The sequence below is a fragment of the Acomys minous genome, assembly GCF_964271855.1.
Source record: "Acomys minous genome assembly, chromosome: 16".
Classification (NCBI taxonomy): domain Eukaryota; kingdom Metazoa; phylum Chordata; class Mammalia; order Rodentia; family Muridae; genus Acomys; species Acomys minous.
This window is the reverse complement of record NC_140498.1, coordinates 50,168,956-50,196,065: the sequence shown is the minus strand read 5'-3', so window position 1 is coordinate 50,196,065 and position 27,110 is coordinate 50,168,956. Positions and strand designations below refer to the sequence as shown.

The window sequence follows — 27,110 nt, the reverse complement described above, 5'->3', positions numbered from 1 at the left end:
TCTGCAGGACCAGTCCTCTCATGCACTCCAGGAGGTCATGTATGGAATAGATGCTGAAGTGGATGAATTCAAAGCCTGGGAGGTAGCTGAGTTGGTCAACCTTTCAGCTCTCCAGTGCCAGCACCACCATGGGGAGCTCTCCAGCACTGCCCCAGATAGCTTACCCAAAGTCTTAGCCAGTAAGGGGCAGGGTCACCTCTCCTGCCTCTCATGTCCTTGACCTCAGGCCAGGTCACTCTTACCTGTGCCACCACAGTCAGCTATACCAGGTGAGGTACTGGGCATGGTCTCCTGATTTCATGATCCCAGACCTAAGTCTCCCACCTGCTGCAGGCAGCCAGGGATGAGGAGTGGAGGAGATCATCTCTCCCTCACCCAAGCCACCCACAGAAGAGTAGGGCTCATGCCCTCAGGTGGGCTCCCCTGCTCCCCTGTTCCCCTGCTCCCCTGATCTCTTGTCATCAGGATCAGCTCTACTGTGCTGCCCTGGTGAGGGTCTGGGCCAGCTCAGCACAGGACCTCAGGTAACAGTTCAGACCAGAGACATCTGCATGGTTTTTGGTAGTAACATGCGCCTGGGACATCAACACAGACACCAGCTGCCATAGGACTACGGAGCCAGACTTGCTTCCCCCTTCCCGGCAGCAGCATGGGCCTGAGTGTCCCCCGTGGCTTCAAGTGGCAGTGAAGACCACTAAAAGTCAGCATATACCCCCTCAGGAGCAGGGCCCTCAGACATCCACATGGACTTTAGTGGCAGCCCAGACCACAGAGATCTATTGACCTTTGGTGGTAACTTGGACCATAGACATCGACACAGACCCCAGCTGCAGCAGGACCAAAAACCCAGAGGTGGTCCTTGGTGGCAGTCTGGGCCAAGAACTCACTATAGCCTCCCCATAGCTGCCTGTTCCTCGCTGCCATTGAGTCTCCAGATTCACCCTTTTCCACAGTGTACAAAGGCCTCAGTTTCACTTTCTCTTCCATCTCTGCACTGGCACTGCATCTGTCCCATCTGTCCATCACACATTTGTTCATCTCAGTGTTGCCCGCAGCGGGTGCTTGGGTGTCTCTTTTCCAGCTGCCCAAGGCTGGCAGGACCAGGGCAGGCACCTGAATTTCTTTCTTCAGATTCTTCAGGCCTCCGTGGGCTGGCATGGCTGGGTCAGGCACTTAAGTGTCTTTCTTTCAGTACCCTGGGTGATATATATTTTTTAATGACCCAGCATGGTATATGACCAAGAGCTTAAGGCTAAATCTGAAAGAAACGTAAGACTCTTAGCTTCCTATTTGTTGCAGAATCCTCCTCTTGTCCTAATTTCCTTCTCCACTCAGGCATCAGGGAATTGTAAACACTGGCTCTCTTTTTGGTGGTCATCTGTGAAATGTGGAGCATGAATACGAAAAGGATGAGCAGAAACTTTAATGGACAATGGTCATCAGCACCCCCATTTTGGTAGACAATGGTCATCAGCACCTCCATAACAGTGGACAATGGTCATCAGCACCTCCATATCGGTGGGCAATGGTCATCAGCACCTCCATATCAGTGGACAATGGTTATCAGCACCCCCATATCAGTGGACAATGGTCATCAGCACCTCCATATCAGTGGACAATGGTCATCAGCACCTCCATATCAGTGGACAATGGTCATCAGGACCTCCATATCAGTGCCAAGGGAAGAAAAGATGCCAGTCTGTGGTTACAACCTTGTCTAGAGGATTGCTATCTTCTCTGAACTGTATGTCCCTGACACCATCTTGATCTGCTTATAGTTGTGCAGGAGAGGAAGCAAGCACAGGCAAGAATCATGCAATGATTAAATTAGCCATGGCAATAGAATTGTTTTGGGATCAGACCTAGCCCACTTTTGACTTTCAAACCTGGTACTCACCAGATGTATGGTCATGAACGTATCATTTTACTTCAGCAGGACTTACTTTTGCCCATCTTGACATGAGTATAAATCTCTTGTGTGTAGCTCTGTCAAGATGAGGAAATGAAGCAATGCATGTATGGTGCCTAATCCAAAGCCTGTTAGATGATAAATGCTCATCGGTAATAATCATTGCTATTATTATATTAAGATCCAGGCTTAGGCTGGATCTATGAGGAAGGCTACAGTTTTGCCTGAAACATTACTGATATTATTGGGTTTCACAGCCTTTCCATTTCTGAGACAGTGAGGTCTTTATAAGTGGAATCTTCTAAGCACTAGGTTGGACAGAACTTGCTCAGCATTCCTTTTAAACAAGTAGGCAACTACCAAGCTTTGACACCTACATCTGTCTTCCCAAAAGGGGTGAAGAACTAGGAACATATCTTGTTGTCAATGCCAGCATCTAGCTGACCTCATTCTGGGCACTAATGAGGACATTTAATACAATTAGATTTTTTTTTATAATATTGACCCAGCCTTGGTATATGGTCAAGAGATAGAGGTTGAATCAGAAAGAGCCAGATGTCAAATAGCTCAGCCTCTGGTGTGCTGTTACTTGAGCAAGTTTAGCATTTCTGGTCCTTTGTGTTTTCTATGTGTGTCTATGAACGGAAGATGATAAAATACATCTGCATAGGGTAACACGGACACATAAGGAAGTAATTATTATGATAACAGAAATGCCTAAGCATTTGGCAAGTATCAAGCTCTGAGCTTATATTATTATTACTGTCTTCTCCACAATGGACAGTAATGGCTATACTGTTTCCTACTCTAAAGCCGGCTCGAGAACACTTCGCTCTAATCATAGAACCTTGGGGGGGGTCTGTAGGTAGAATTCGGGGGCCTTACGAACCTAAGTAGGGAGAGATCTGTTTTCACTTGGCTCTAATTAAAATTTAGTATGTTCTTCAAATGATAAATGTAGCAACAAAACACAAAGGCATCAACACCAGTGTGATGTGTCATTGGGAGAATTAAGTCGCGGTTATAGTAGAAAGCTTGAAGAGATGTACGTGCAGGGCTTGGAGAGATGCCGCAATGGTTAAGAACACTTGATGCTTGCGTAGGATCTGGATTCAGTTCCAGCACCTACATAGCAGCTCACAAGTATGTAACTCCAGTCTCAAGGAATTCGAAACCCTCTTCTTGCCTCTGTGGGTACTAGGTATACACGTGGTGCATGCATGCAGACAAAACACTCATACACATGAAATAAACATTAAAAAAGAGATTGTGCTGTCATGATTAGAAACTGGCCACAGGGGCTTTCTGCTTTAGCATATTCGCTAAAAGTTCATATATTTCTACATCATGGAGGTTTATTGTAAGATAATGAGCTTTTGAATGCTACAGTTTTGTTTTTGTTTTTGTTTTTGTTTTGTTTTTGTTTTTGTTTGTTTGTTTGTTTGTTTGTTTGTTTTTTGGTATTAGAAAACACCATTCTGAGCAAGGACTCTACAGGCTTTAGCAGATACCCCAAGGCACCACAAGTTAGGTCTTCAACCAGACATGATGGTGCATACCTGAAATTCTAGTGCTTGGAAAGCAAATGTAGAACTGAGCTTAAAGCCAGAGACTCTGAAGAAAGACGGGAGGGGAGGAAGAAGGGGCAGGGAAGAGGGTCTGTCTGTTCAAGTCCGTGGGGAGCTGGTGACCAAGTACCTAACAGCACTCAGAACACCGTGGGGTTTACTAGGGCCTGGAGCAGCTTGTTGGTGTTGCAGAGAGAAAATCAGAGTGATGAGGGCTTCACCCCGTTGGGTATACCCACTGCCACAGTGATTTGGAGGGCAGACTCAGCAAGACAAGAGAGTAGGATAAAGATGGACCTGGACTCTCCAATAAAATCACTAGGAAAGCTACTTCCTTGACCTGGGAACATGGTGAATGGGGTTTGCAGTCTGCCGTTGTCTGCCAGGTCTATTTATTACAGGACAGAACCTTCCAGTGCTGGACACAAAGCCAAAGGATGCACCCACGGAGGCTCCCCCCTCCTTGAATGAACATAGCTTTATTCTGTTTCCTCTGAATCCTGAAGACGTGGGAAGAGTTGCAAGTCCCACCCTAGAGCAGCTGCCTTGAGGCCGTGGGAGCTTGTTCTAAGCAAGCACTGGCTGCCTACCCCACACCCACTTCATCCACCCTCCGCACAGGAGCTTGGGGAGTTTCCCCAGCTCCCTCACTGAGCCACATGCTCGTGCAGGTGAGAGCTGCTGGCAGAACTCTCAAGTTCAAGTCCCACCTACTGCATGAACTGACTTGAATGACTTCAGTTTTAGATACCCCTCTAACCTGAAGCTCTGAGGCAAATACTTGGGAGGCTTAAATGTGCCCAGACGTTGTGTTTAGCAGCATCTGTTTCTGTAAAGATGACATGCTAGCTTGCTTGTTGTTTATGAGTTGTGACTTAACCCAGGTAGCTTAAATAGCACAGCAGTGTGCCTCTCCCCACAAAGGCATACTTCTCTGTCCTGTGACTCCATCAGTGGGGCTCCAGTATGTCCTGGTGGGTGGCTTGACCTTTGCATATGTTCCAGGGCCAAAAGAGCACTCTCTTCTTCCATACAACCCTGACTGCTGGACTATATGTGGAACTACCAGAACTGCTCGGTGTGACACAAATAACACTGGCCAGTGGGGAGGGGGGTGATCTCCAAATAAGGGGTAAGGCCCCTGACTCTGACTGCTAACTGATCTACGTTCCCCATTGCTCGGCATGGAAAGCCTTGCTGAACATCCCTAGGTTAGAAGCATCTTTCCTGGAGGGCCTGAGGCCTCTGAGTGGGAACAGCTACTGTGTTTTCCTGCTCCAGCTCCGGCATCTTAATACAAGCTGAAGGTAGTGCACCATGGCCAACTTCCAGTTGCCAGTTGGTGCGTCTCTGGGCCAATGGCTTCCTCTCAGTCTGAAAATGTTCTTGTATTTGACAACTTATGATTGTTTCCTCACGGGAAGGCCCTGAAACCAGTCCGTGAATGATACAACAGAAAACAGCTGGCAGGAGTCAGTTCTCTCCCTTCTACCACGCAGGTTCCAGGGATCGAAGACAGGTCCCAGCTTGGCAGCAAACTCCTTGACCTGCTGAGCCATCTTGCCAGCCCACCTTCACTTCTTAAGTGAATTTCTTTCCCTCGGTGGTTCAGACTTTCAGCCTCTTTCAGGGAAGGGGCGTTTTCTAACAGGTTTCTGCTTGATGCTGAAGTAATGAGAAAACTTATCCCACCTTGTCAGTAGTCATGACTGACTGCCGACCACCCTGGGTACCAGGAGAAGCAAATTTGCGAAGCTCAGGCAGGTTCTTTGCCACTAATATGAATTTAGTGATGATGAGGAGAGCCAGCAATGGCATACGTAAGGACTTGGTTAACTCTGATATGTGCTACTTACTAAAAAGACCAAACAATATGTCAGAAATCGTGTGTAGATTGCTGACACCTAGAAGCTCCCATTGCCTGCGAAGATCAGTGCTGTGGCCCCCGAAGACTCAGCGCTGAGCAGTTACAATACGTTCCCAGCAGAAACTCAGACAAGGCTGGAAGAACGAGAAGACACCTAGAGCATCACATAGAATCAGTTTATTGCCAGGTAAGAAATTCATATTAATATAGTGAATACATATGTTTACAAATAAACATTCTTAGAAAACAAACAAATGTTTTTTTCTTCATTGTAGGAAGTGTTATTGTATCATAAACTCTGCAGTGTGACAAGTGTTAACACAGGTTTACTTGCAGAACATACAGTTACTAAAATATTTGCACATAAAATATGCTCCATTTACACACAAAAAATAAACTGGGGGAAGTTAGATGGGGATTCCAGGCAGAGCCCAAGGCGACGGAGGCTGAGACACTCCACAAGGTGAAGGAAGCCATGTTCTGGTCCCATGGAATTAGAAATTGGGGGCCACATGGAAGGAGGAGAGAACCATTTTATAATCTTATTTTTTCTCTTCTAGTTCTCCCCCATGCTGTCTACGGGAGCCTTCTTACATGACAGCAGTCAGTTATTCTCTTTCAGTATCATAAGGTTTGTCTACCGTCCCAAAAGGAAGCCAAGAAATAAACAGATCTTCCCTGCCAATTGTTCCTCCTCAGTTCATCTCCCACAGCCAGGTAGGGAATAGAGAGATGAGCCCATTGTGAGCTGCCCATGGCCATATTCATTGGGAATTATATGCTACATGTTAGTGGTCAAACTGTATCCTTGAAGTCAAAATGACAACTGCAGACAGAGAAGCCAAGTTCACTGGATGAAGTCTTCTTCAAAAAGAAGATTGAAAATTAGAACATTATAGACTAGGAATCAAGAAAGACCTTTAAATTAGAGTTACATAAAGAGGACATGAAGTGGATGGAGGGGGAAATGATCTAGAAGGAATGAAAGGATTGCAGAATTTGACCAGGAAAGAAGCTCTCAGGTAAATCAGCCCAGTATCTCTTGAAGTAGGGCTGTATGCCACTAGTGCATGCAGATTGTATGTCATGGAGGTAGCGTGTGGATATGGGGCACAACTTAACACCAACTTGAGAAAGAGGAGTTTCTTTTCATCTGCTTTCCCCCTCGCTGAATTATGCCTAGGAGAAACTCTCTGATGGGTACCAGTATCTTTGACTACATTCGTGCCTTTTTTGAGAGAGAACAGGCCAGATCTTCACTAGAGTTTTGTCTTTGAGGCCTTTGTGTTTTCCATAATGTTCACTGTCTATTCATGGCCATGGATGCTGGTGTTGTGTGTGTGATGAAGACAAAATGTTTCCCTTTTCAAAGACCATGGGTTAAAAGTGAATCCCTTTAGATACCAGTACTGTGATGGTAATCCCCAGATGCTGATTTGTTAGGAGGGTAGAGCTAACTCATGTCAAAGAGAGATGTGCATGCCAGTGGTTCGCAACCCCTAGGGAGAGTTCTGGAGTCTCAACATTGACTCTGACCTCTGTGTTGCCCTTCTCCGCACCTCTTCTTAGATGGAAATCTCAGAAAGTTTGATCTTTGAAGAATGTCCTCTGTAACTAGGAGCAGAGTATTGTTTTTAAAAACTGAGAAGAAGGCTTAACTTAGGCCAGATTCCCCATGCTTCAGATAGGAAGCAGCCCCAGAGAGACCAAAGATATTACCAAGTCCTTCATACTTGCTTGAAGCATGGAGACCAGTATCTGCTGGGCTGATGCTGCAATGCTGGAGAGACCCAGGAGGCAGAACATCACGTGGCATGCTCCAACTCTCTTTCACCAAAAAAGCCGTGAGCTTTTGGAAAGTCCCTATTAATTAGCTAAGAGCTTCGGGGGGGGGGTAGTTGAAGACTTTCCTCTCTAAACAAAACTCTCTCTTGCCTCTTCATGCACTTGTCTGCGCTTCCACTAAACAAGGGACTTTTTAGGAGGATCTTCCTTGTTGGGACCTAATGACTGTTGGTTGTAGGAACCAATCTGTAGAGCAACTTTTGAAGAGTCCGGGTAATCTGGCAGGTGGGGATTCTGGGAGTGTTCTTAGGTACCCGTGACAATGTAGCAGCCCCTTCAAAGGGTATTAATTGGCTGGACCTCACCTACAAAGGAAAGATGGAACATCACTACTGCAGAAGAAACAGGAGGGGGGGAAGTCTAAAGAACAGAGGATGCACTTGGGAAACAAGACCATCACTTGAACAACAGCAACACATTGAAGGCACCACCCACGCTTATGACGTTTTCCACTCCAAAGCAGTTGAAGTTTGGCAGCAGCGGCAGCGACACGCTGAAGAAGAAGAAAGGACGTTGGGGACAGACAGTTCATCGAGGACATTTTTGTCATTGTTCCAGGTCTTGGAGGTGACCAGGAAGTGGAGGTTTCTCAGTCCCCATCTCACCTCCTGTTAACTCTCCAACTGCAGACTTTCTAAGCCCTGGGCAAAATTAATATGCTGTTCCTTTTATGTGTGTGTCACCTTAAAAGTTCATTTTTTAAAATTATTCTCTGGACCCTCTAGCCATCACTCCCAACACCAAGGTCTTTCAGGGAGTTCTCTAGAAAGTTCTTCCGTTCCCAACATTGATGGTGGGCTTATAGAATATTTACTTTGTGAGGTTTTTTTGCTTTCAGCTTTGATGGTATGCAGTGTTGCATCAGTGTAATGTTCAGGGTCCATTCCTGCCTCACACTCATCGCTACTCTCTGTCGTCTCACTTACTGGGACTAGGAAACGCTTGGGATGTGAGCAAACACCTTCCCAAGCCACTCCTGTCCGTGTGCTCACCCTTTTCCTTTTCCCAGGAAAGACAGAACATGGGGCACGAGTGCTCGCCATGAGCAGTTTGTCTAAATTGTGCTACTTATATATATTTGTTATAATGGGTTTCAGTTTTCCAGTTAGGGGGATAGGAAAGTGAGCCCCCACAATTTGGGACTGAAGCTGAAAGTTTCCCCTCTGCTATATTGCTGAATGTCCATGCTTCGGTCTCGCTCAGCTGCCTGCGGGAGCATATTAGGCATGACCCAGGAAAAGCATGATTCCATATCACGAGTAGGTCTGTGGTTGGTTCCTGCAGAACGGAGTGAGTGTGTGTCTGCTGGGGGGTTTTGGACAGGACCAGGAGAGTGTAGGTGGGATGGTCTTTTTTTTTTTTTTTTTTTTTGCCTCTCTCAGTTGAATATGGTCTTCAGGGTACTCCCTGAAGGAAGAGCGTCTCAGACAGTCACTTCCGTTTTGCTGTTAGTGATGAAGTACGGCTGTGTGGGTGGGAAGTGCTGGGTGCGAGTCCCCAAGGGGTCGCAAGAGCCTGACTCTGCTATGCCAAGCTTGCCCTTGGTGCCATACGCCTGCCGCCGGAGAGACTGGTCACTCGGGTCCCAGGTCTTAAAGTTGGCAGTTGAGTTGTAGGCCAGGGGGTGAGGGGGCATCTTGTTGGTGCGAGACTTCTGTCCATTCTGTTGGGCAGGCCCGTGTTCCGGGCTGAAAGCCCGGGGCTCATCTTCCACTCTTACAGGGTGCAAAGGGAGATTTCCCTTGGCGGCCAGCTCTGCCAGGTGCCTTCGCTTAGTGTAGAAGTCATCATTAACCTTGTCAGCTGCACAGTGGGATGGATGGATGGAGAAGAAGAGAGCAGAAACAGGGGAGAAAGAAGAGAGAGTTAGGGAGTTAGGAAAGTCAACTTGAAAATACTGCAAAAATGGGCTGACAATCCAAACAAGACACAGTCGGGACTCCACCTGGAACAAGACAGAGGACAGCATGGCGCCATGCCCTTTTTTCACAGTCCAGAGCAGGAACAAAAGGTTTAAAGGTATACCAAATTAAACACTTCTAGACCACTCCAATGAACACTTCTCCCACCACAGTTCCACACCACTTGCCACTAATCTTGGATTTTCTAACATTCAAGTGCAGTTTCTTTATTCCTAAAACAATAATTCTCACTAGAGAAAGCACCTTACCACTCCAGAACAGCAGGGTCAACTTGTGGATGTGTCTTCATCTAGCTTCTTCTAGAGTGTGTGTGTGTGTGTGTGTGTGTGTGTGTGTGTGTGTGTGTACATGTGTGTGCGCACACGCATGTGTGTGTACATGTGTGTGTGTACATGTGTGTGCATGTGTGTGCATGTGTATGTGTCCATGTGCGCGTGCCTGTGTGTGTGTGTACATGTGTGTGCGCACACACATATGTGTGTACATGTGTGTGCATGTGTGTGCATGTGCATGTGTGTGCATGTGTATGTGTCCATGTGTATGTGTGTGTATGTGTTGGAGGGAATACATGAAGACAGACATGAGCTTCAGATGTCTTTCTCAATTGTGCTCCGTCTTTTTTGAGACAGGATCTCTTACTTTCACCAGAACTCACAGATTCTGCTAGGTGGTCAGCCACAGAAGCTCAGTGATGCTCCTAGCTCCATTTCCTCAGCACCGGGAGCATGAGCTATATACTTGACTTTTTTATGCGGTTTCTAGGGCCCAAAGTCAGGTCCCCCTGTTTGCATGGAAAACACATCCTCAACTGAGCCATTTCCCTACCCGCTGCTGGAATTTTTTTTACTAGTCTACATGGCTGCTTTTGTTTTCACTTTAAGCTTTCAGTCATCTCAGGCTCAGATCCCAGTTCTGCTACCAGCTAGCAGTGTAACTATGACTGTTTTACTTAAGTTCTACCATTACCCACTTCTGTATAAGGACAGGAGTCAACACAAAAAAGTGTGTTTCATGGTGTTGTGTGGAAGGCTAAGTGGTCTGCTGTGTAGTGAGCCCTCTGTACTTCTATCTGAGCCACGATTCCCATCAAAAACAGCATGAGTTCCTCCTGGGGTAGCCTACAGAGCCTCCCACCGCTTGCCATAAATAACTAACAAGCAACATCTTCATGACCACATAATATTTCACCAACTATCACAATTAATCAGCCTCCTTACTAATGAAAAGTTAAGCTATGCTAATCTTCTGCTTTTCTAAAGAAAGCTAAAAATGACAATCTTTTTACTCAAATCATTTGAATTAAGATTAATTCTAAAACATATTTTTTTAATCTGCATCAGAAATTAGCAAACAGTGGCCCCCTGAGCACCACTGAAGTTAGCTACCATCTGCCGTTGTAACGTTTCTCGGAAGCAAACGCATGCCCACTCATTTACCTATTGCCCATGACTGTGGTGTAATTGAGTATATACTGCTCAGCCCTTTAAGAAAGGCTGGATGACGCTGATCCTGACTACCCAAGGTAGAGTGATTTTTTTCCCAAAGAGTATAAATATTATTAAGGCTCTTGAATTTTGCCCGCTAATAAGATTTGAACCAATTTCCATTGTTTACCACACCCATCCTTCACGGGAATGATCTCATGCTTTCTCCCTTCCTCCTTCCTTCATTTTCTCTTTTTTATTTAGTTTTGAGAATTTCTTTAATGAGCACTGCGTTTACATCATTTCCACACTTCCTTCTCCCCATCCAACTCCCCCATATTCCCTTCCACTCCTCAAATTCCCTCCCTCCCTCCCTCTCTCCCTCTCTCTCTCTCTCTCTCTCTCTCTCTCTCTCTCTCTTTCTCTCTCTCTCTCACACACACACACACACACACACACACACACACACACACAGGAGTTCCCTTAGTGTTGTTGATATGTACAAGCATCGGGCTGACCACTTGAGACCGTATGGTAAGCTTTCAGGGGCTCATCCTAAAGAAGACCGAGTCTCCCTTTCCCAGGAGCCGTTAATTGCCTGTGTAGTTTTTCACCTAGAGATGGGGGTCTTAGTCATATTGATTTAGATTCTGTTTATCTGATAATTTGTTGAGTCCCTTTTTCCATTTCCTCTGATTTTATCTTGTAATTTTTGTTTTTAAGATTCTTTATAATTTTAGATTAATTTCTTAGCGAAATGATTTTGAAACCATATCTCACTGGCCATTGGAAGTACTCGTTGGTTCATTTACCATACTGCTAACATAACATTACAGGTGTGAGGTTACAGAAGGTCAGTAACCACAGCTGTGTGTTCTTTTTATCGTTTGATCTTTCCTACAGAAAAGTAGCCAAGATAAGGATTATGACTTCTGTATATGGCTTCTGCTATACAAATTACAGAAATGTCAACTTCAAACACATGGAATGACCCAACTAAGGTTATCCAGAGAGAGTAATTAAATCCTGGTAATAAAGGCAGCTACATGGGATTAAGGAGACAAGTACTCAGGCCCTCAGAACCATCTCTATGTATGGTTAAGGTTTACTCAGAATCTCTGAAAGTCCAGCCCAGACACCATTTGTCTTTAAGTCCAGGCAGTCAATCCTAACTCACAGCTGGTTGTGAGAACCCCAGGAGAACCGCTGACACCTACCACAGCGGCACACATTGGTTTTATGGAAAACCGAAGGGCAATGCTTCCCAACTCACTTCTGGTATCCTTGACTACCTCCCACCTGTGAGACCTCTCCTTCCTAGGATCTCTGAGTGGGCAGGATTCCTCCATAATATGTTCTCAGATGTGCTTGTCATTGCGTCCACTCTACAGCTGTTCAACACTTTGTTAGCTGTTGTTTATCTCACTCATTAGATCTCCAGGAAGGCAAGGCCACATCTGTGTTTTGTCTGCCCTTTCATGGCCATGTGCGGCTTGGTTTCTAGCAAATATTGGACATATAAATATTCAGTGGTAATGTGCAAGTAAAATATCATGAAGCATAGAGGAGCACACTGGGTCAGGAGTATGATGGGGAAATTCCCTTTCCACTTGCCTCCCAGTCACTGCTTACTGAAAAGCTCACTCACCTTCATTATGTACTTGGTCGTGACCTAGCATGCTCATTTCGTACCCCTGCTTCTCAGACATTAGACTGAGTTCAGGGTCTGCTCAGAACATGGCTCAAACATTCCCATTCTGACAAATAGAGAAATTACGAACGAGGCAACACCTTCTCAGAAAATTCTAAAGAAAAGTCAACATGAGAGTGTTTGACTCTTGGGATGGCAGGGAAGATGGGTAGTTATCTCAGCTTCCTCCGTACCCACCTTCAATTGGTCCCTTGGAAGCACCTTGGGTAGTATAGATGAAAAGTACATGGACTCTGAAACCAGACAGGCTGTGGGGTGCCAGCCTCCTTGGGCTGGAATGAGGATAATACTAAATATAGTCCGAGTAATTATGAGGAACAACACCTAGGAGTTACATATGCTGCATACAATAATTCCTAGAGCACAATATAACTGCTCAATACATATGTTCTACCTACTTCTTGCCTTACCAAAGTGACACAGAATTACAGAATTGAGAACTTACTATGTACCAGGCAACCTACTGGGCATGAAATAGGCATCCATCAAAACCCATTTTCTGCCTTTGTGGCTTCTTCCCTTCACCCTTCCTGCCCTGTTGCCTGAGTGCCCAACTCCATGAAAACAATATATAGGAGATGAGTGCTGGTCAGGGCGGGCTTCCCTGAAGAAAGCTCTTTAAACTGGCATCCAAAGGCAGGAAGGAGTCAGATGAGGGAATCTCCATTGTATTGCAAGAATGGCCATAATCCTCTGACACTTTCCCCATCACGAAGCAAAGCCTATTTCTGCCCACCTTGAATCGGACCTACTTTGCTGCTTGCTTTGACTAGACTGTAGCAGCTTCTGGGAGCAGCTGCTTGAACCCTTTTCCATGTGAATCTCAGCTTCTTACCCTTAGGAGATCAGAAACTCAGAGGCCTACTACTCGCATTCAACACAGCCAACGGCCTCCAGTTACCAGGTAGCTAATGAGGTCCTCCTCCTCTTGGACCATTCAGCTACAGCCAGCTTGGCTAAGTCCCACCTAGAGCATCTTGTCAAACCAGAACTAGGCTCAGAATCATGACCCTCAATAAATGGCAGCTCCACTGGGCCACTGAATGTTGGAAGCATTTGTGGTGTAGCACATTATAGCTGATGCCCAGCAGCATTTTGCAAACCCTGTGATGGGACAGAGCACAGTCACTTTGGAAATGGAAGCACCCAGGTGGTACAGAGAAGAAAGCAATATTACACCACTATCATCTAATGTCCCATAGGCAAGATTGTCTCATCCATGCCTACTGATGTGTCTGACCAAATCCCTCCATGGGACTCTGGGGTGTTTTAGAGAACTGAAGCACAGACATAGCTTTGGTTCCTACGGATAGAACAGACATCTCCAAAGGATGTTTTTAACATGATTTCAACCACCAAGAGGGCATTGGAAGCTAGCTGGGTGAACTGTCCTCACCTGGCAGTGCAGTTCTCATGAAGCCACGCCCCTCGCGGTATTTCTGGTCTCTTCTTTCTGAAGTGAGATGAGGGCTGCTTACCTGGCCACTACATGCAGTGTGGTCCCTGCTTTAATCTATCACAAAGCACCTAGTGAAGGAAATGCCAGATTCACTAAGTACTCTTGTAAGCCCCATTAGCAGATGCATTAACCTAGCCAGCCTCACTGTCTCATGGGCAGATGGCTGACAAGCCGACCAAGAAACAGATGTGCCCATTCAGCACCACCAGAATTCTCTGCTTTGATTTTCTCTTTACCTGAAAAAAAAAGGAAGAAAGGAAGAAAGAAAATGGTGCTTTTCTTCCAATGAGCCTAATTGCCTTGAAGGAGCCAGGGCAGTAAAATAATACTGCGCCTTCCTCCATCTGTCTATTTCGTAATTAGCAGCAGACACTTGTACAGGTGCAGTGTGGGATGGACCTGCCTCTGTGGAAGAGTGTTGAGATACTAACCAGTTTCCAAGACAAGCTGCATACCTGAGGGCTCAGCGGGTGGCCTCCCACCTACCTCCTTTCCTTGGGCCAAAGGAATCCCCAGGAGGGCTTCTTACAACCTGTGTTCACCTGGTGACTGTCATGTGCCTCCTGAGTGATGGAATGATAGTTTCACCCAGGAAACAATGCCCCTACAGGGTTTTCAACATCCCTTGTCTATCTGTCTTTGGTACAATAATATAATGAAATATAGTTATTAATCTTCCCACCAAGTTTAAATGCAGGGTCTGCATTCTTTACAGCCCCCGGGTGTGCATGGCTGGACTTGATCTTTGTGAATGCCCCTCTATGCCACACCGAAGGAAACCCATCACAGGATGTGTTTTCCTCCGAGGTAACAGGGTACCACAAGCTGGCTGGCTTTAGACAACAGAAATCTATTTTTTTCCAGGTCTAGAGGTCAGAAATCTTCAGTTACCATGGAGGCAGAGCCATGCTTTCCTTCAAAGCCTTGCCTTTTCTAGTTTCTGACAATTGGTGCATCCATTGTTTCATAGCTTCTGGATTTATGTGACCAATCTCTCTCTCTCTCTCTCTCTCTCTCTCTCTCTCTCTCTCTCTCTCTCTCTCTCTCTCTCTCTCTCTGTGTGTGTGTGTGTGTGTGTGTGTGTGTGTGTGTGTTTCCAGGTGTATCTCTTCTTCTGTGGTCTCATTCATAATGTTAGGTCCCCACATTAATCCACTGTGCCCTTATTTTTAATCTGGTAGCATTTACAAAGATCTTATTTGCACATGTGTTCATAGCCTGAGCTTCTGGGGAGACATGCTCCCAGAGCACCACCTACCCCGGATATATGGATTCCTTTCCATTCCTAAACACAGAAGTGCATCACTAGATTACTAGCTGGAGACCTTTGAAGTTCATTCCTAGCTATCCTAGCCAAACATTCTTCATCTTTTACCACTCTGACCAAAGCCCACCTCCTCCAAACAGGCCTCCCGCCAGCCCAAGAGAGACATTTCCCCTGATGTCCCCCTGGTAGGCCACCATTTGTATGGCTGTATGAAATTAGCCTTCTTAGCGTTTTCTTTTCTCTTTGGCTGGATTTTGAGGTGGAGAGTACCTGCTCTTGTTACTACTTATCAAACACTGAGCCCAGTGCCTTCCGAACAGCTGGAGTGTAATGCATTGTATTTGGTGAGGAAAGAAAACTGTTGAAGGAAGGCACCCACCCCACCCCCCCACCCCCGTGTCACCCTCTGATACATTAGAGGTGGCCAGGCAGGGTATGGCACATAAGATGGAGGGGCCTGTGTTTCTTAGGCTGGAGAGGCAAGGTTCACGTGTCCGCCTGGAAGCCTGCAGAGGCTCGGACATATGTCGGAGGAGGAAGGAGAAAGCCAAATGGAGACAAAAGGAGTTAAGCAGACTAGCCCTAGCAGACTGCTGAGAGTTGATGTGGGCTGCCTCCTCACTGTCCAGCTCTTACCAGTGCTACTGTGTGTGTGTGTGTGTGTGTGTGTGTGTGTGTGTGTGTGTGTGTGATCTCATTTGCACGCTGTTTTGTCTTTTTTTTCTTACCTAGTGTCCCAGTTGATTTTTTTTTTGTCAACTTGCCACAAGCTAGAGTTATGTGGGAAGAAGAACCTCAACTGAGAAAGGCCTGTAGGGAAGTCTGTGGGGGTTGTTCTTAGTAATGACTGATATGGGAGGGTACAGCCCGCCGTGTGTGATATGGGAGGATACAGCCTGCTGTGTGTGATATGAGAGGGTACAGCCCACCTTGTGTGATATGGGAGGGTACAGCCCACCTTGTGTGATATGGGAGGGTACAGCCCACTGTGTGTGATATGGGAGGGTACAGCCCACCTTGTGTGATATGGGAGGGTACAGCCCACCTTGTGTGATATGAGAGGGTACAGCCCACCTTGTGTGATATGGGAGGGTACAGCCCACTGTGTGTGATATGAGAGGGTACAGCCCACTGTGTGTGGTATGGGAGGGTACAGCCCACCGTGTGTGATATGGGAGGGTACAGCCCACCTTGTGTGATATGGGAGGATACAGCCTGCTGTGTGTGATATGGGAGGGTACAGCCCACCTTGTGTGATATGGGAGGGTACAGCCTGCTGTGTGTGATATGAGAGGGTACAGCCCACCTTGTGTGATATGGGAGGGTACAGCCCACCTTGTGTGATATGGGAGGGTACAGCCTGCTGTGTGTGATATGAGAGGGTACAGCCCACCTTGTGTGATATGGGAGGGTACAGCCCACCTTGTGTGATGACGCCTTTGGGCAGGAGGTCCTGGCTTGTATAAGAAAGCAGGCTGAGCAAGCCGTGAGGAGCAAGCCAGTAGGCAGTATCCTCTCCATGACCTTTGCTCCACTGTTCAGAGATTAGCAGTCACTTCCAAGACAACAAGGAGTTGAACCATAGTTTCTGATTCACACATGAAGCTCCCGAAAGCCACAGCATATATCCTCCCAATCTTGAATGGCAGGAGTGCAGTGGTGAGTTTGGGAGTGTTGAAAGGAAAATGAGATTTTTTCATTCCTCCCTCCTTTCTGGCTATCATAAAGCAAACTGCTCAGCTTGGCCACTCTCCCCCTGCCATGATGGACTGAAACTATGAATTCAGGTATTTTTCCATAGCGATGAAAATTCTAGCCACTGATGACACCACTGAGAGACAGTGGCAACCTTAAGAAGTAAAATCAGGACCCTTCCACCCACCAGGACACAAGCAGTGTGGCTCCACCCCATTCTCCCTGCCTTTGCCACATATCCAAAGCATCAAGGCCAAGGGGCCATGAGCAAAACATCTGAAACAAGAATAAACCTTTTCTCTCTATGTTGTTCCCTCAGGTATTTTGTCACAGTGAGGGAAAGCCGAGTAGCATGCTATATGATACCAACCAACTCGGACAGTGCAAACAATGATAACCCAGCAGGAGGTGAAGGCTACATGGATAGTGTAGTCTGGGTCCCTGTTGGCCAGGCAAGAGCTACCCTACCAACTTGGGACTATGGCATGGCAACTGTGTTTGTAAAGCCTTTCAATAATGTTAGGCAGTGTTTACTTTAACTTCTGTAGAAATGATTTCTGGGTCTCTGCCTTTTTTCTTCCTCCTTCAGGAGCTAAAGTAAAAAGTAAAAAGTGGACAGCTCGAGTTGTTCATTGCATCCTCTTGCCTTTGAAGTGCGTGCTGTAAAGCTACCTGGGTTCCCCAGGCTGTCTCAGCAGGCAGGAGGAGCAGGAAAGCGAGAGGAGGGCTGCTCTGTCTAAGGGCTGCTAAGCAGGGCCACAGAGGAGATAAGAAGATGTACCTTCACGGCAAATTAGTCCCATTTACTTGGTTCTGAGCCATGCAAGGAGAGGGGACTGCATTTGAGCCAGGTCCTAGTGATGCTTAAGGTACCTCGTTTATCATCAGGGAACACCACATCTTTCTCACCATAAGCCTCTGTAAAAGAGGGAAAGGGGTACAAAGAAGAGCAGAAAGCACCATTCTGGAGCCTGGTCTTTTTCTGTCTTAACCCTGAAGGCCCCTGGCAGGAGGGCTCACTTTGCTGAAGAAGATCCTGGAACTGCCTGGGTTGGCCTTTGCATCAAAGCTCTCCCGGCTGAACCAAGAGCTGCTTTATTGTACCGGGTATGATGGGCCCTTTGTTTCTTCCCTCAGGCTGTCCAGCTGTGCAGTCTCCATTTTCAGCAAGAGTGCTGAACAAAGGTATTTGGGCTCTGCTCCAGCCAGAGCTGACCACAGAGCCTCTGACACAAAACAGCCCAGATCCTTATTGTGTGCCTGGCCTAGCTGCTGCAGACACACTTCTTCTCACACCCACGGTGTGAGTTTGCCCTCTGGTCTACCTCCATGCTGGTGAAATGTTCCAGGGTGACTTAAACTGAGGCAGCTGAAGAGGAGGGCTCTTCAGTCCTACACCCTACACCCTACACCCTACACCCTACACCCTACACACTACACACTACACCCTACACACTACACCCTACACTCACCACTTTCTGCTCTTCTATCTCTTCCCAAACGATCTCAAGTGAGATCTGGCGTGCTGTGATAGTTGAAAGTACTAAGAAATTGCTGCTTTTCCTTGTATCAGTTACTTTTCTCCATGTGACTTTGAAAGTCCTCCAGAAAAAGAAAAGAAAAGAAAAAGGAAGCAAAGCGAAAAGAAAAGTCCGTTTTCTTCTCTACCACTGGGCTCTGAGTTCACCACAGACAGGACAAAGATGGAGGTTGGGAGAGCACTTGCTAGCACTCGTGGCTTCCCGGTTCCATCATTACCAGAACTGGCCTCAGCTCCCTCACTGAGGACAAGGCTGGGAGAGCTGAGCTGCTTCTATCATCCCAGGGAAGAACAAACAAAACCAGAATGGCCTCTATGAGCCGAAGTCCAGCCACCCCCGTGTGGGGGTGAACTCAGCTGAGATTAGAAGACCCTCCCATCTCACATAATCACTAAGTGATTGCCGCCCAGTGGTTGTGAGCTGTAAGATCTGGGCTCCTTTGTTACACAGCGTCACATGGTGGCAGATAACAGATATGAGGACCAGTCAGTCCCGTGCTTGTAAGCGGAGCCCTGTGTTTCCAGCTGGGATCCTCCTTGCTTGTCTATTTCTCAGTCCCGTTTTGTTTCATAGTCATTTCAGGAAAAGGACACGGTTTCCCTACAAGCTTTGTCTCTCTTCATTTAGTGCCACACCATTGCCAGCAGCACTTATGGCGAGTGTCTACTCCATGCTCTGAGCTGTCTGGGTCTGGCTGGCTCATGCCCAGAGTGACGCACCTTCAAACGAGTAAACTGCTTAGTGCAGTCTTGATGTGAGTGCAGGTTATGAAGGCCAGAGAGCTCTCTCTCTTCACAGGCCCATTTCACGGCCTGTGGGCTCTCAGGCAGGCCCATCGAAGCTTCGGCTCTGCCCTGTGCTGTTGAACTGGGTGGGTGGAGGACAGAGTGGGACCTTCTATGTTAAAAAACGCCACCTCTCCTTGCTCCACTCCTCCTTCCGCTCTGTGTCCTACTTCTTGCCACCAAACAAGTGACTGAATTAGCAAATTGCAAAAGCTAGAATATCACAAAAATATGACGTAGCTTTAACTACAGCATATTTTCCAGCAAACATAAAAAATACATGTGTTGTTTGCCTAGGGATGGGGTTTGGAGAGACACGGCTAAGGGGGCTATTTTTGTTGTTGTTGTTGTTGTTGAGCTAATGAATTGACTGTAGTAACAGTTGCAACTCTGAGAATTTATAGTAAAAGTGGTTGAGTTATGTGGGGAAGTGCATCATGGGAAGCATAATGGCATGTGAAAAATCGGTGCTCCAGGCCACCAATTACGTGTCTGTGTTCGCACTTAGGATTTGGTTTAGACAGAGTGGCAAAACTTCAGTGTCGTAGAACTAGTAGGCATATGAAAGGAAGAATGTGAGGATGTGCTGGGGACCTCCGCCAGCACACACACTATTATAGGCCCAGGTCCTTAGGGATGGGGTTAGGGGACCAATGACTTACATTTGCAACTGACATCTCCAGCGATTCAGGGTTAAGCCCCTATGTCCCTGTCTGGGCCTGAGTCCTGATCCTGTTGAGATGTAATTTTTTTGTGTTGCTGTAGGCAAGGCCAGGTTATTTCCTGAGGGCTGGGGATGGGGTCCCAGTGTCCTAGCCTGTATGTTACCTTCTGAAAGGCTCCTTTACCATTACTAAGAATTATCTCTGAAGAGCTGACTAGAGACCCCTGCAGCACACTATGTGTCCTCTGAACCTGTTGTAGACCAAGCCCTGTGCTCAGCCACTTATTTACATGGCTTCATACAGTTACTCCCACAAACCCCAGGGAGAATGAATACTCAGATTGCCTCTACTTTAGCAATGGTGAAAACAGGAGTTCAGAGCACGGAAGCGGTGGTTGGATAACTGTGGTTGGCTGACTCCAGTCCAAACAACCGCACTCTGGCAGTTTCCTTCATATTAAGGGCTCCAGCGTAGCTCTGAGAGATCCATCTTCACTTAGGAGAAGAGTTGCCCCAAAGCTGGCTTCAACTTGGCTGTGGGTTTGCAGCAGTGCCTTCCTTTTGTGTGTGTGTGTGTGTGTGTGTGTGTGTGTGTGTGTGTGTGTGTGTGTGTTTGTCACAAGCACACCTAGAATCCCCAGGGCTCAGCATGAGTGGGCATCATCAGTGACCGCGACAGGCGATGCTGATGGAAAATAATAGGCACTGAAAGATGAATGCGATGCCTGCCACTTCCTTGTCCATTTCCTGTCCTAGCAGACATGACTCCCTCACCAGGTGAATGCAAAGCATTCTAGTGAGACCCACCTGCTACCTTCCTCGCCACAGTCTCCCTATGCGCTAAAAGTGGGCTCCCAACGGCACCCACCCAGCTGGCTGTTCAGATGCCGGCTGCTCTGCCTTAAAATAAAAGAGACCTGATGCCAAAGGTGCCTGGGAAATGATGAGTTAAACAAAGTTTAACAGCGCTTCATGGGCGTGAAGGTCTTCAGAGCCTCAGACTTTTTCTCACTTGACAGTAATAGCAAAATGATAGCGGTAATCACCTGCAGGCTTTACCGCTTCCCGTGTGCCGGGGGCTCTGGCGCATGTTTAAAGCATCACTCCGCTTTGGCAGCCATCTAGGAGGTACCTGGTCTGATTATCTCCATTTTGCAAGTCAGGAAACCAGAGCTTAGAATTTACAGCCATGCTACTTTGAACCGAGAGTGATCAAGTTTCATTTCAGGAGCTAAGCAGGGTCAGGTCTGGTTGGTACTGACGGAAGAAAGTACAAAGTGAGGAGGCGAATGGCTTGCTGAAGGTACCTGGTGTCACAAATTAGGGGCGGGGCTAGGATTCAGGTGTGGTAAGCCCAGCACACCAGCTTGTCTCTTCCTTAAAGGAAGATGGCCTCACTGTACAAACCTCTACTCTTATCTTCATGCTTCCTCTATACGTTGAATAGATGACATTTGAGAAAGGCCAGCGGCCCCAAAGGAACTTGGCCCGAGACCTCTTTTCCCCTCCCCATAAGAAGCAAAATAAATAAGGTGCACTTTGCAGGACAGGTAGGGAGGGGTGCTGTGGTTGGAGCAGGAAGCAGCTTTCAAGACTCTGCTTTTGACATGGCCTGAAATACTGTCTAAAGGCATCAGAGCACAGCCCACTGACAAAGGCCAGGATGCAGGCTGCTTCCGCTGGGCTGACACGGGACCCTCACAGGCCTCTAAGGGGTACGTCTCTAAAATTAGGAGGTCTGTCATGTTCTAAATTGTTTGTATTTCTAAAAATGGGATCTGACATGTGAGCAATTATTATCTAATGCAAAGCTCAAAACTCTCTCTCTCTCTCTCTCTCTCTCTCTCTCTCTCTCTCTCTCTCTCTCTCTCTCTCTCTTCTCTCTCTCACCAACAATCTGATAGTCATGGGATTCTCGTTAAGTGCAAACTTGTTTCCTGGTATGGGACTATTGTGTCCCCACTTTCCAACCCAAACTGTTTTTGAGGTCTGGAGCTTTTGTAAAAAGTCTTCTTCATTTCTCTCTTAAGCCTTGGGAAGATGCTCCATGTTCTCATGCAAGGGTGTCCGTCTCCAGCAAGATGTCCCTCAGCAGTGCTGTTATAGTACCCAGGTCAGCAGCGCAGCACCCCAGAACTTATAGGCAATTCAACTCCTGAAGCTCCATCCAAGACCCAGTAAGTCAGGAGTTCCTGAGCAGTTAGTACTCACATGTGTCTCATGCAAAACACACTTCCCTTGTTCTCATCCCCATCACACCCGCTTGTTCATCTCTCCTGCAGCTCCCCGGCTACCTCCAACTCTATTTTCTTCTCTCTATCCTACACCTATGACAGTTGGACACCATCTGCCTTCAACAGCACCCAGTTGGTACCCCCAGCCCCGGTCCAACTATCTGCAGTCCAGTTCCCATTTGAGCAGTCAGAATGATGCTTTGAAAGGCAAAATTGACACACAGGTATCTTGTCTAGAATTTGCATTGTCTGTCGCCTGCTTTTATTCAGTTTAAGGTCATTAAAGAGTTCTTAAGGGCAGGACTGGGATTCATGTGTGTTAAGCCCGGGACACCAGCTTGTCTCTTCCTTATAAGAAGGTAGCCTGTCTGTACAAACCTCTACTCTTATTTTCATGCGTCTTCTATAAGTTGAATAGATGACATCTTAGAAAGGCCAGCTACTCCATTTCCACTGTGGGCTCCAGCAGTGTATAAGGGAAGAATAACAACAAATGCTCATGGTTGGTTCCGGAAACAGCTTTTCCCCACCCCCACTCCCATGGGAACAACTTGTCCATTAGCATCAGAGGGACAGACTCTCAAATTCAGTTCTACATTTAGTGGCTTGATTCCTTTAGGGTACATGTGACCCTTCCTCACTTGGACATCTATGACCTCACTCTGAATGGGTATAAGACTACTCAGCAGGGCTGGAGAAATGGCTCAGCAGTTAAGAGCACTGACTACTCTTCTAAAGGTCCTGAGTTCAATTCCCAGCAACCACATGGTGGCTCACAACCACCTATATTTAATGTGATCTGATGCCCTCTTCTGTCCAGCAGGTGTACATGCAGGCAGAGCACTATATACATAAGAAATAAATAAATCTTAAAAATAAAAATAAAAAGAATACTCAGCAATGTGTTTGGAGAGCTAAGCATCACACTAAGTGTGAAGGGCCAGTGTTCTGGAACACAATAGAGAATTAATACATTATTTATAGCCACCACTTGATCTAGTCACCCAACTAGTTCATCCAAAGACTCAACTCAGAAAGTTCGTTAGTCCCACTGGTCACTCTGCTTGGAAAGTTAGAACCAAGTTGTTTTCCCCTAAAATTCTAATTCCCTAGACTAATGGTCAACAACATGGCCATAAGGACTGTGTGCCTCACCAGGCACCACCAGTGATGCTTCCAGAATTAGTTTACCTTGTGTTTTGGTTTTGCCACTTTGCTTTTGTAGTTCCCTTTGAGGGCTTTGTCTTTCCTTGGATGTTTCTGATAGAGGCGTTTCCTTACAACAACAAATACTGGGAGGAGAGCAAAGGGCTAACACATTGTTCAACAACAGCACTAAGCATGGACGCCATACCCAAGTGCATGCACATGTGCCCGCACATGCTACAAGACACACCTCCACACTGGAAATCACACAGACTTACCAGTATCAATCAGGGGGCAGACACACATATGACTGGGTCACATACAAACACTGGGACTCTGTCCCTTCATTATTTAAGGTTGAGTTTGACAACACCTGGACAAAAGAGCCAGAAAAAAAGGAATACGGTACCTTTTGGTGACTTAAGTGTCGCCACTGCCCAGTCACCATCAGAATTTCCTAAAAAAATAACAATCAAGAGATACTGATTTGGTTGCCAGGAGACCCATGTCTGTGGTACCCTCACACCCAGGAGGTGCTTGTTGCCTCAGCTGCAGCCTCCAAGGAATATAGCCTCAGGGGCCTCAGGGGCCTCAGGGGCCTCAGGGAACAAAAAAGGGAGCCAGAGTGACTTTGAACTAGATATACACCTATTCCTGCAAAGCCTAATAGGTCAAAAGAAGTGCCCTGAATATGCCAAGGCTACATCAAGCAGAGGAAGGATTATCAAACACCGGTCTGGCTATAAATTTCAACTCACTGCAAAAGAAAGGAAAATTTGGCTTATGAGAGATTGGTTTTACTGATATGCACAGAAGATGACAAGAGATGGGATTTGCTTTCTGTTTGCTACAGAAATTCTTCTGAAAGAGGGTACACCATTGTCAAGGCAAGCTCCAATTTCAAAATTGGCACATGCTCACCTGCTGGTGGCTTTAAAAGCGGCCTTGAAGACAACCCGCCTCACTACAATACCTAAATGTGGAAGATATTGTGGAAAGTGAGTGAATTCTCTCTTCTCCAGAGTCACTTTTTCCTAAGTAGGGAAATTCCCCCCAATGCTAAGGAGATTGCTACCTGAAAATCCTGTAATGAGTAACACATTGCTTTACAGACAGCTGTGTGGCTAGAATTCAGTTGTAAGTCAGGTATTCCAAATCTAATTCCCTTCCAGATGTGTCCAGTAGCCCTTGGGAAGTGAACTCATATTATTAACAGAGTCTCGAGTGGCTTCTCATAAGATAAACAAATATGAGAAGGACTCTTAATGTACCCCACTCCTTCATTAACAATCTTCTGCCTGTGAAGGCCTCATCCCATTGGCTGGAAGCCTAGCCAATCAGTGAGTGCTGCTCTTGACTCTCCTTTTCTTTCCCAGGAAGCTTCTTGGGCAGACCAAGTCCAGAACACTTTCTGCGTGATTTCCAGAGACCTAGCAGGCTGACAACTGCGAGGAGAATCAGGAGCAGCCTGTGACGGGAATGATTGCAGAGCACAGCTCTAGACCCATTTCAACATGTCCGGTTGGCCTCCTGTGCCAAAGCACTTTCAAGTTGCCATGTCGCCCCTAGGGACCTGAACCGTACACCCCCCATCATTCAAACAGGGAGGAGTGACAGGGCCATGAGGTAAAGTTCAGCGGGCCCTGCGAGCAGGGCTTTGCTATATGATCTGCCCCATCCCAAGGTCATCTAGAAGTAGTCACAGGGTCCCCCAGATCTTTCTCTGATCATGGACAGCTGTGTGACCACAAGCGTGTCACATGGACAGCAGTGTGACCACAAGCATGTCTCATGGACACGTGTGACCCAAGTCACAGTCTCCAAGGAAGTCATCCTCCCCATAAATCATACTTATCAGTCTGCCCTACAGGCAGGATCCAGTCTTTTGTCACTTTCCCCTAGCTCTCAAATTGAAAGGCATGCCAATCAAGGTCCTGGTGCATCTGGGAGACTAGAGGAAGGACGCAACTGGCAGGCAGTCCTGGAAGGGAAAATGTAATGACCGGAAGTCGTTACTGCATGTGAAGAACTTTTCCCAGGCTGAATCGCTGGCTCCATCTAAGCTACACACTGTATGGGTTATGAGCACCTCTTCTCAGGAGAAATAAGTTTCAGTCAGGAGTTAAAACTCAGCCTTGATGGGCTGGTGCAGTAGCTCAGCCGTTAAAGGCTAGGCTCACAACCCAAACTCAGCCTTGACTAATTTATTCTCATGCACACTCTACCGGCCTGCTAGTCACCTCAGCTGGCTTGCCACGATGCCTGTCATGTGTTTATTCACTGGCTTTACAACGGGCACTGGTAATCCAAAAGGCCCCATATGGTGCTGTGCACTGGAGAGATACTGTGGATGGGGTTGGCCAGGTCCATGCCTCAAGGTCTCCTATAGCCAGGGGACACCAAATTGAGTTACCTGGAGAATAAACAAATGTCTGACTGACTGACTGACTGACTGACTGAGATCTCATCTCAGCATAGGGTTCCCCACAGACTCCTATGTGGCTCAACTCCTGACACCTCCCTCCTGTATGCTAGTCTTTTGCCAATAGCTGAGCAGTGAGCCCCCTCGAGAACAGACAGCATTCTACAGGCACATGCTTGATGTGCCCAGATGGTGTGTGTCAAGGCCCTGAAGTCTAAAAGAGGAAAGTTCTCTCTAAGCATAAATGAGGTGATTTCAAGAAAACAGCAAAAACAGAATGAGAGACAAAGGCACACAGATTTGGGGGGTCTAAATCAGAGATTTATAAAAGCTTCTAAGCCTTTCTTCAAACCTGATCTTCCTCCAGCACTGGCAGTGAATGAGTGGGGTGTTTCAAGGCCCTCAGTTCTGATAAGTAGAAGAGGTGGAATGGTTTGATATTGCAATTTTAAAAATTGGAGCAGTGCTAGGGGACCATCCACTCTGCTTCCTTGTTTATCATACAAAGTAGAAGTCTAGGCGTTTCAGTGGCTGCTCAGAGCCATGCGGCTAAGCAAAGGCAGAGCCCGCACTGGAGCGGAGCCTCTGATAAGCACCTGATGTCTTGGATAGTAAAGCCTTCAAAGTAGATTTATTTCTAGGATGTGTTTTGAAGTTGGCAGTTAACACTGGAAGCTGGCTAGGCCTCCCTTATCCACTGGATTGAGAGCTTTTACACGGTGAGTCCGGCTCGGCTCTGGGAGGTTGCAGAGATTTAGATGGCAAGCCATTTTTAAACAGCCTTGCTCCTGGGAGGTAATGATCCTCTAATGAAATGCATTTCCCCACTCACACCAGGTTTGCATTACACCTTAATAAAGAACCCTTGAAAGAACATTTATTATAAGGTTTGAGTTCACTGATGCAGGCTGATGCTGAAATCCTGGAGAGCCACTGGGTCAGGCAGTTCCTCGGCTGCAAACTCCTCCACTCAGAGGAGACCCAGACCACCCACCACGCTTAAAGCCCAAGAACTCCACAGCTGTCCAAGGAGCGAGAGTAAGAGAGCCAGTTAGACACTCACTAGATTGGGGAAAAGCGCAAGAAAGATCTTTCCATCTGATACAAGATACAAAGCTGATTTCTTTAAAATCCAGCTAGTCTTTGATTCCTGTCAAAGGCAAGCTCATTCATTCGGGCAACAAATATTCCAGGAGTTCCTGGTTGCAGAAGAAAGGAAGGGTTACATAAGGAGTACCAAACATATTTTCATATTGCAAATTTTATTCCAAATGCTCTGCAGACATTTATTGTCTAAAGCAACCCTGAAGAAATCCTGGGAAGGATCAAGGAGCTGTGTTGGAACATTCATCAATTATTTACCCTAACGGCTCCTAAGTATCTGGTGGAGGAGAGCCCTAAGTGAAAGACGTGAGCTACATGGGAAAATGTGTCCAGTTCTCAAAGAAATAAAACACATTTGGGCTGATTGTTTTCAAAGTCTAAAGAAGAACCACATGTAACAACAGATGTTATTTATCACTGAACGGCAGGGTTCAGAAAGAGAGGCAGGGCCTGAACAGTGCCTGCAGGTTGCTGCAGCTGGGTGAGCAGTGAAGGCATGCTCACCTGCTCTCCTGGGCAACAGTGCCTCTCCGTTCTTGGTAACACG

General features: G+C 46.7%; 1 protein-coding gene across 2 annotated transcripts in view; it reads right to left on the bottom strand.

The window, feature by feature from the left end:
• Positions 1-5,506: 5,506 nt before the first annotated feature.
• Positions 5,507-27,110, bottom strand: part of SHISA9 (shisa family member 9) — a 292,272-nt gene continuing 270,668 nt past the window's right edge. Inside the window, exons 4-5 of one of the 2 annotated variants that reach the window (XM_084763176.1) lie at positions 23,447-23,494; positions 5,507-8,992 (exon numbers count right to left, since the gene is read on the bottom strand). In XM_084763176.1, coding sequence (XP_084619302.1) covers positions 8,613-8,992; positions 23,447-23,494 — 428 coding nt within the window. In that variant the 3' untranslated portion in view covers positions 5,507-8,612. The remainder of the gene's footprint in view (positions 8,993-23,446; positions 23,495-27,110) is intronic. The other variant, XM_084763177.1, reaches the window with a different exon arrangement.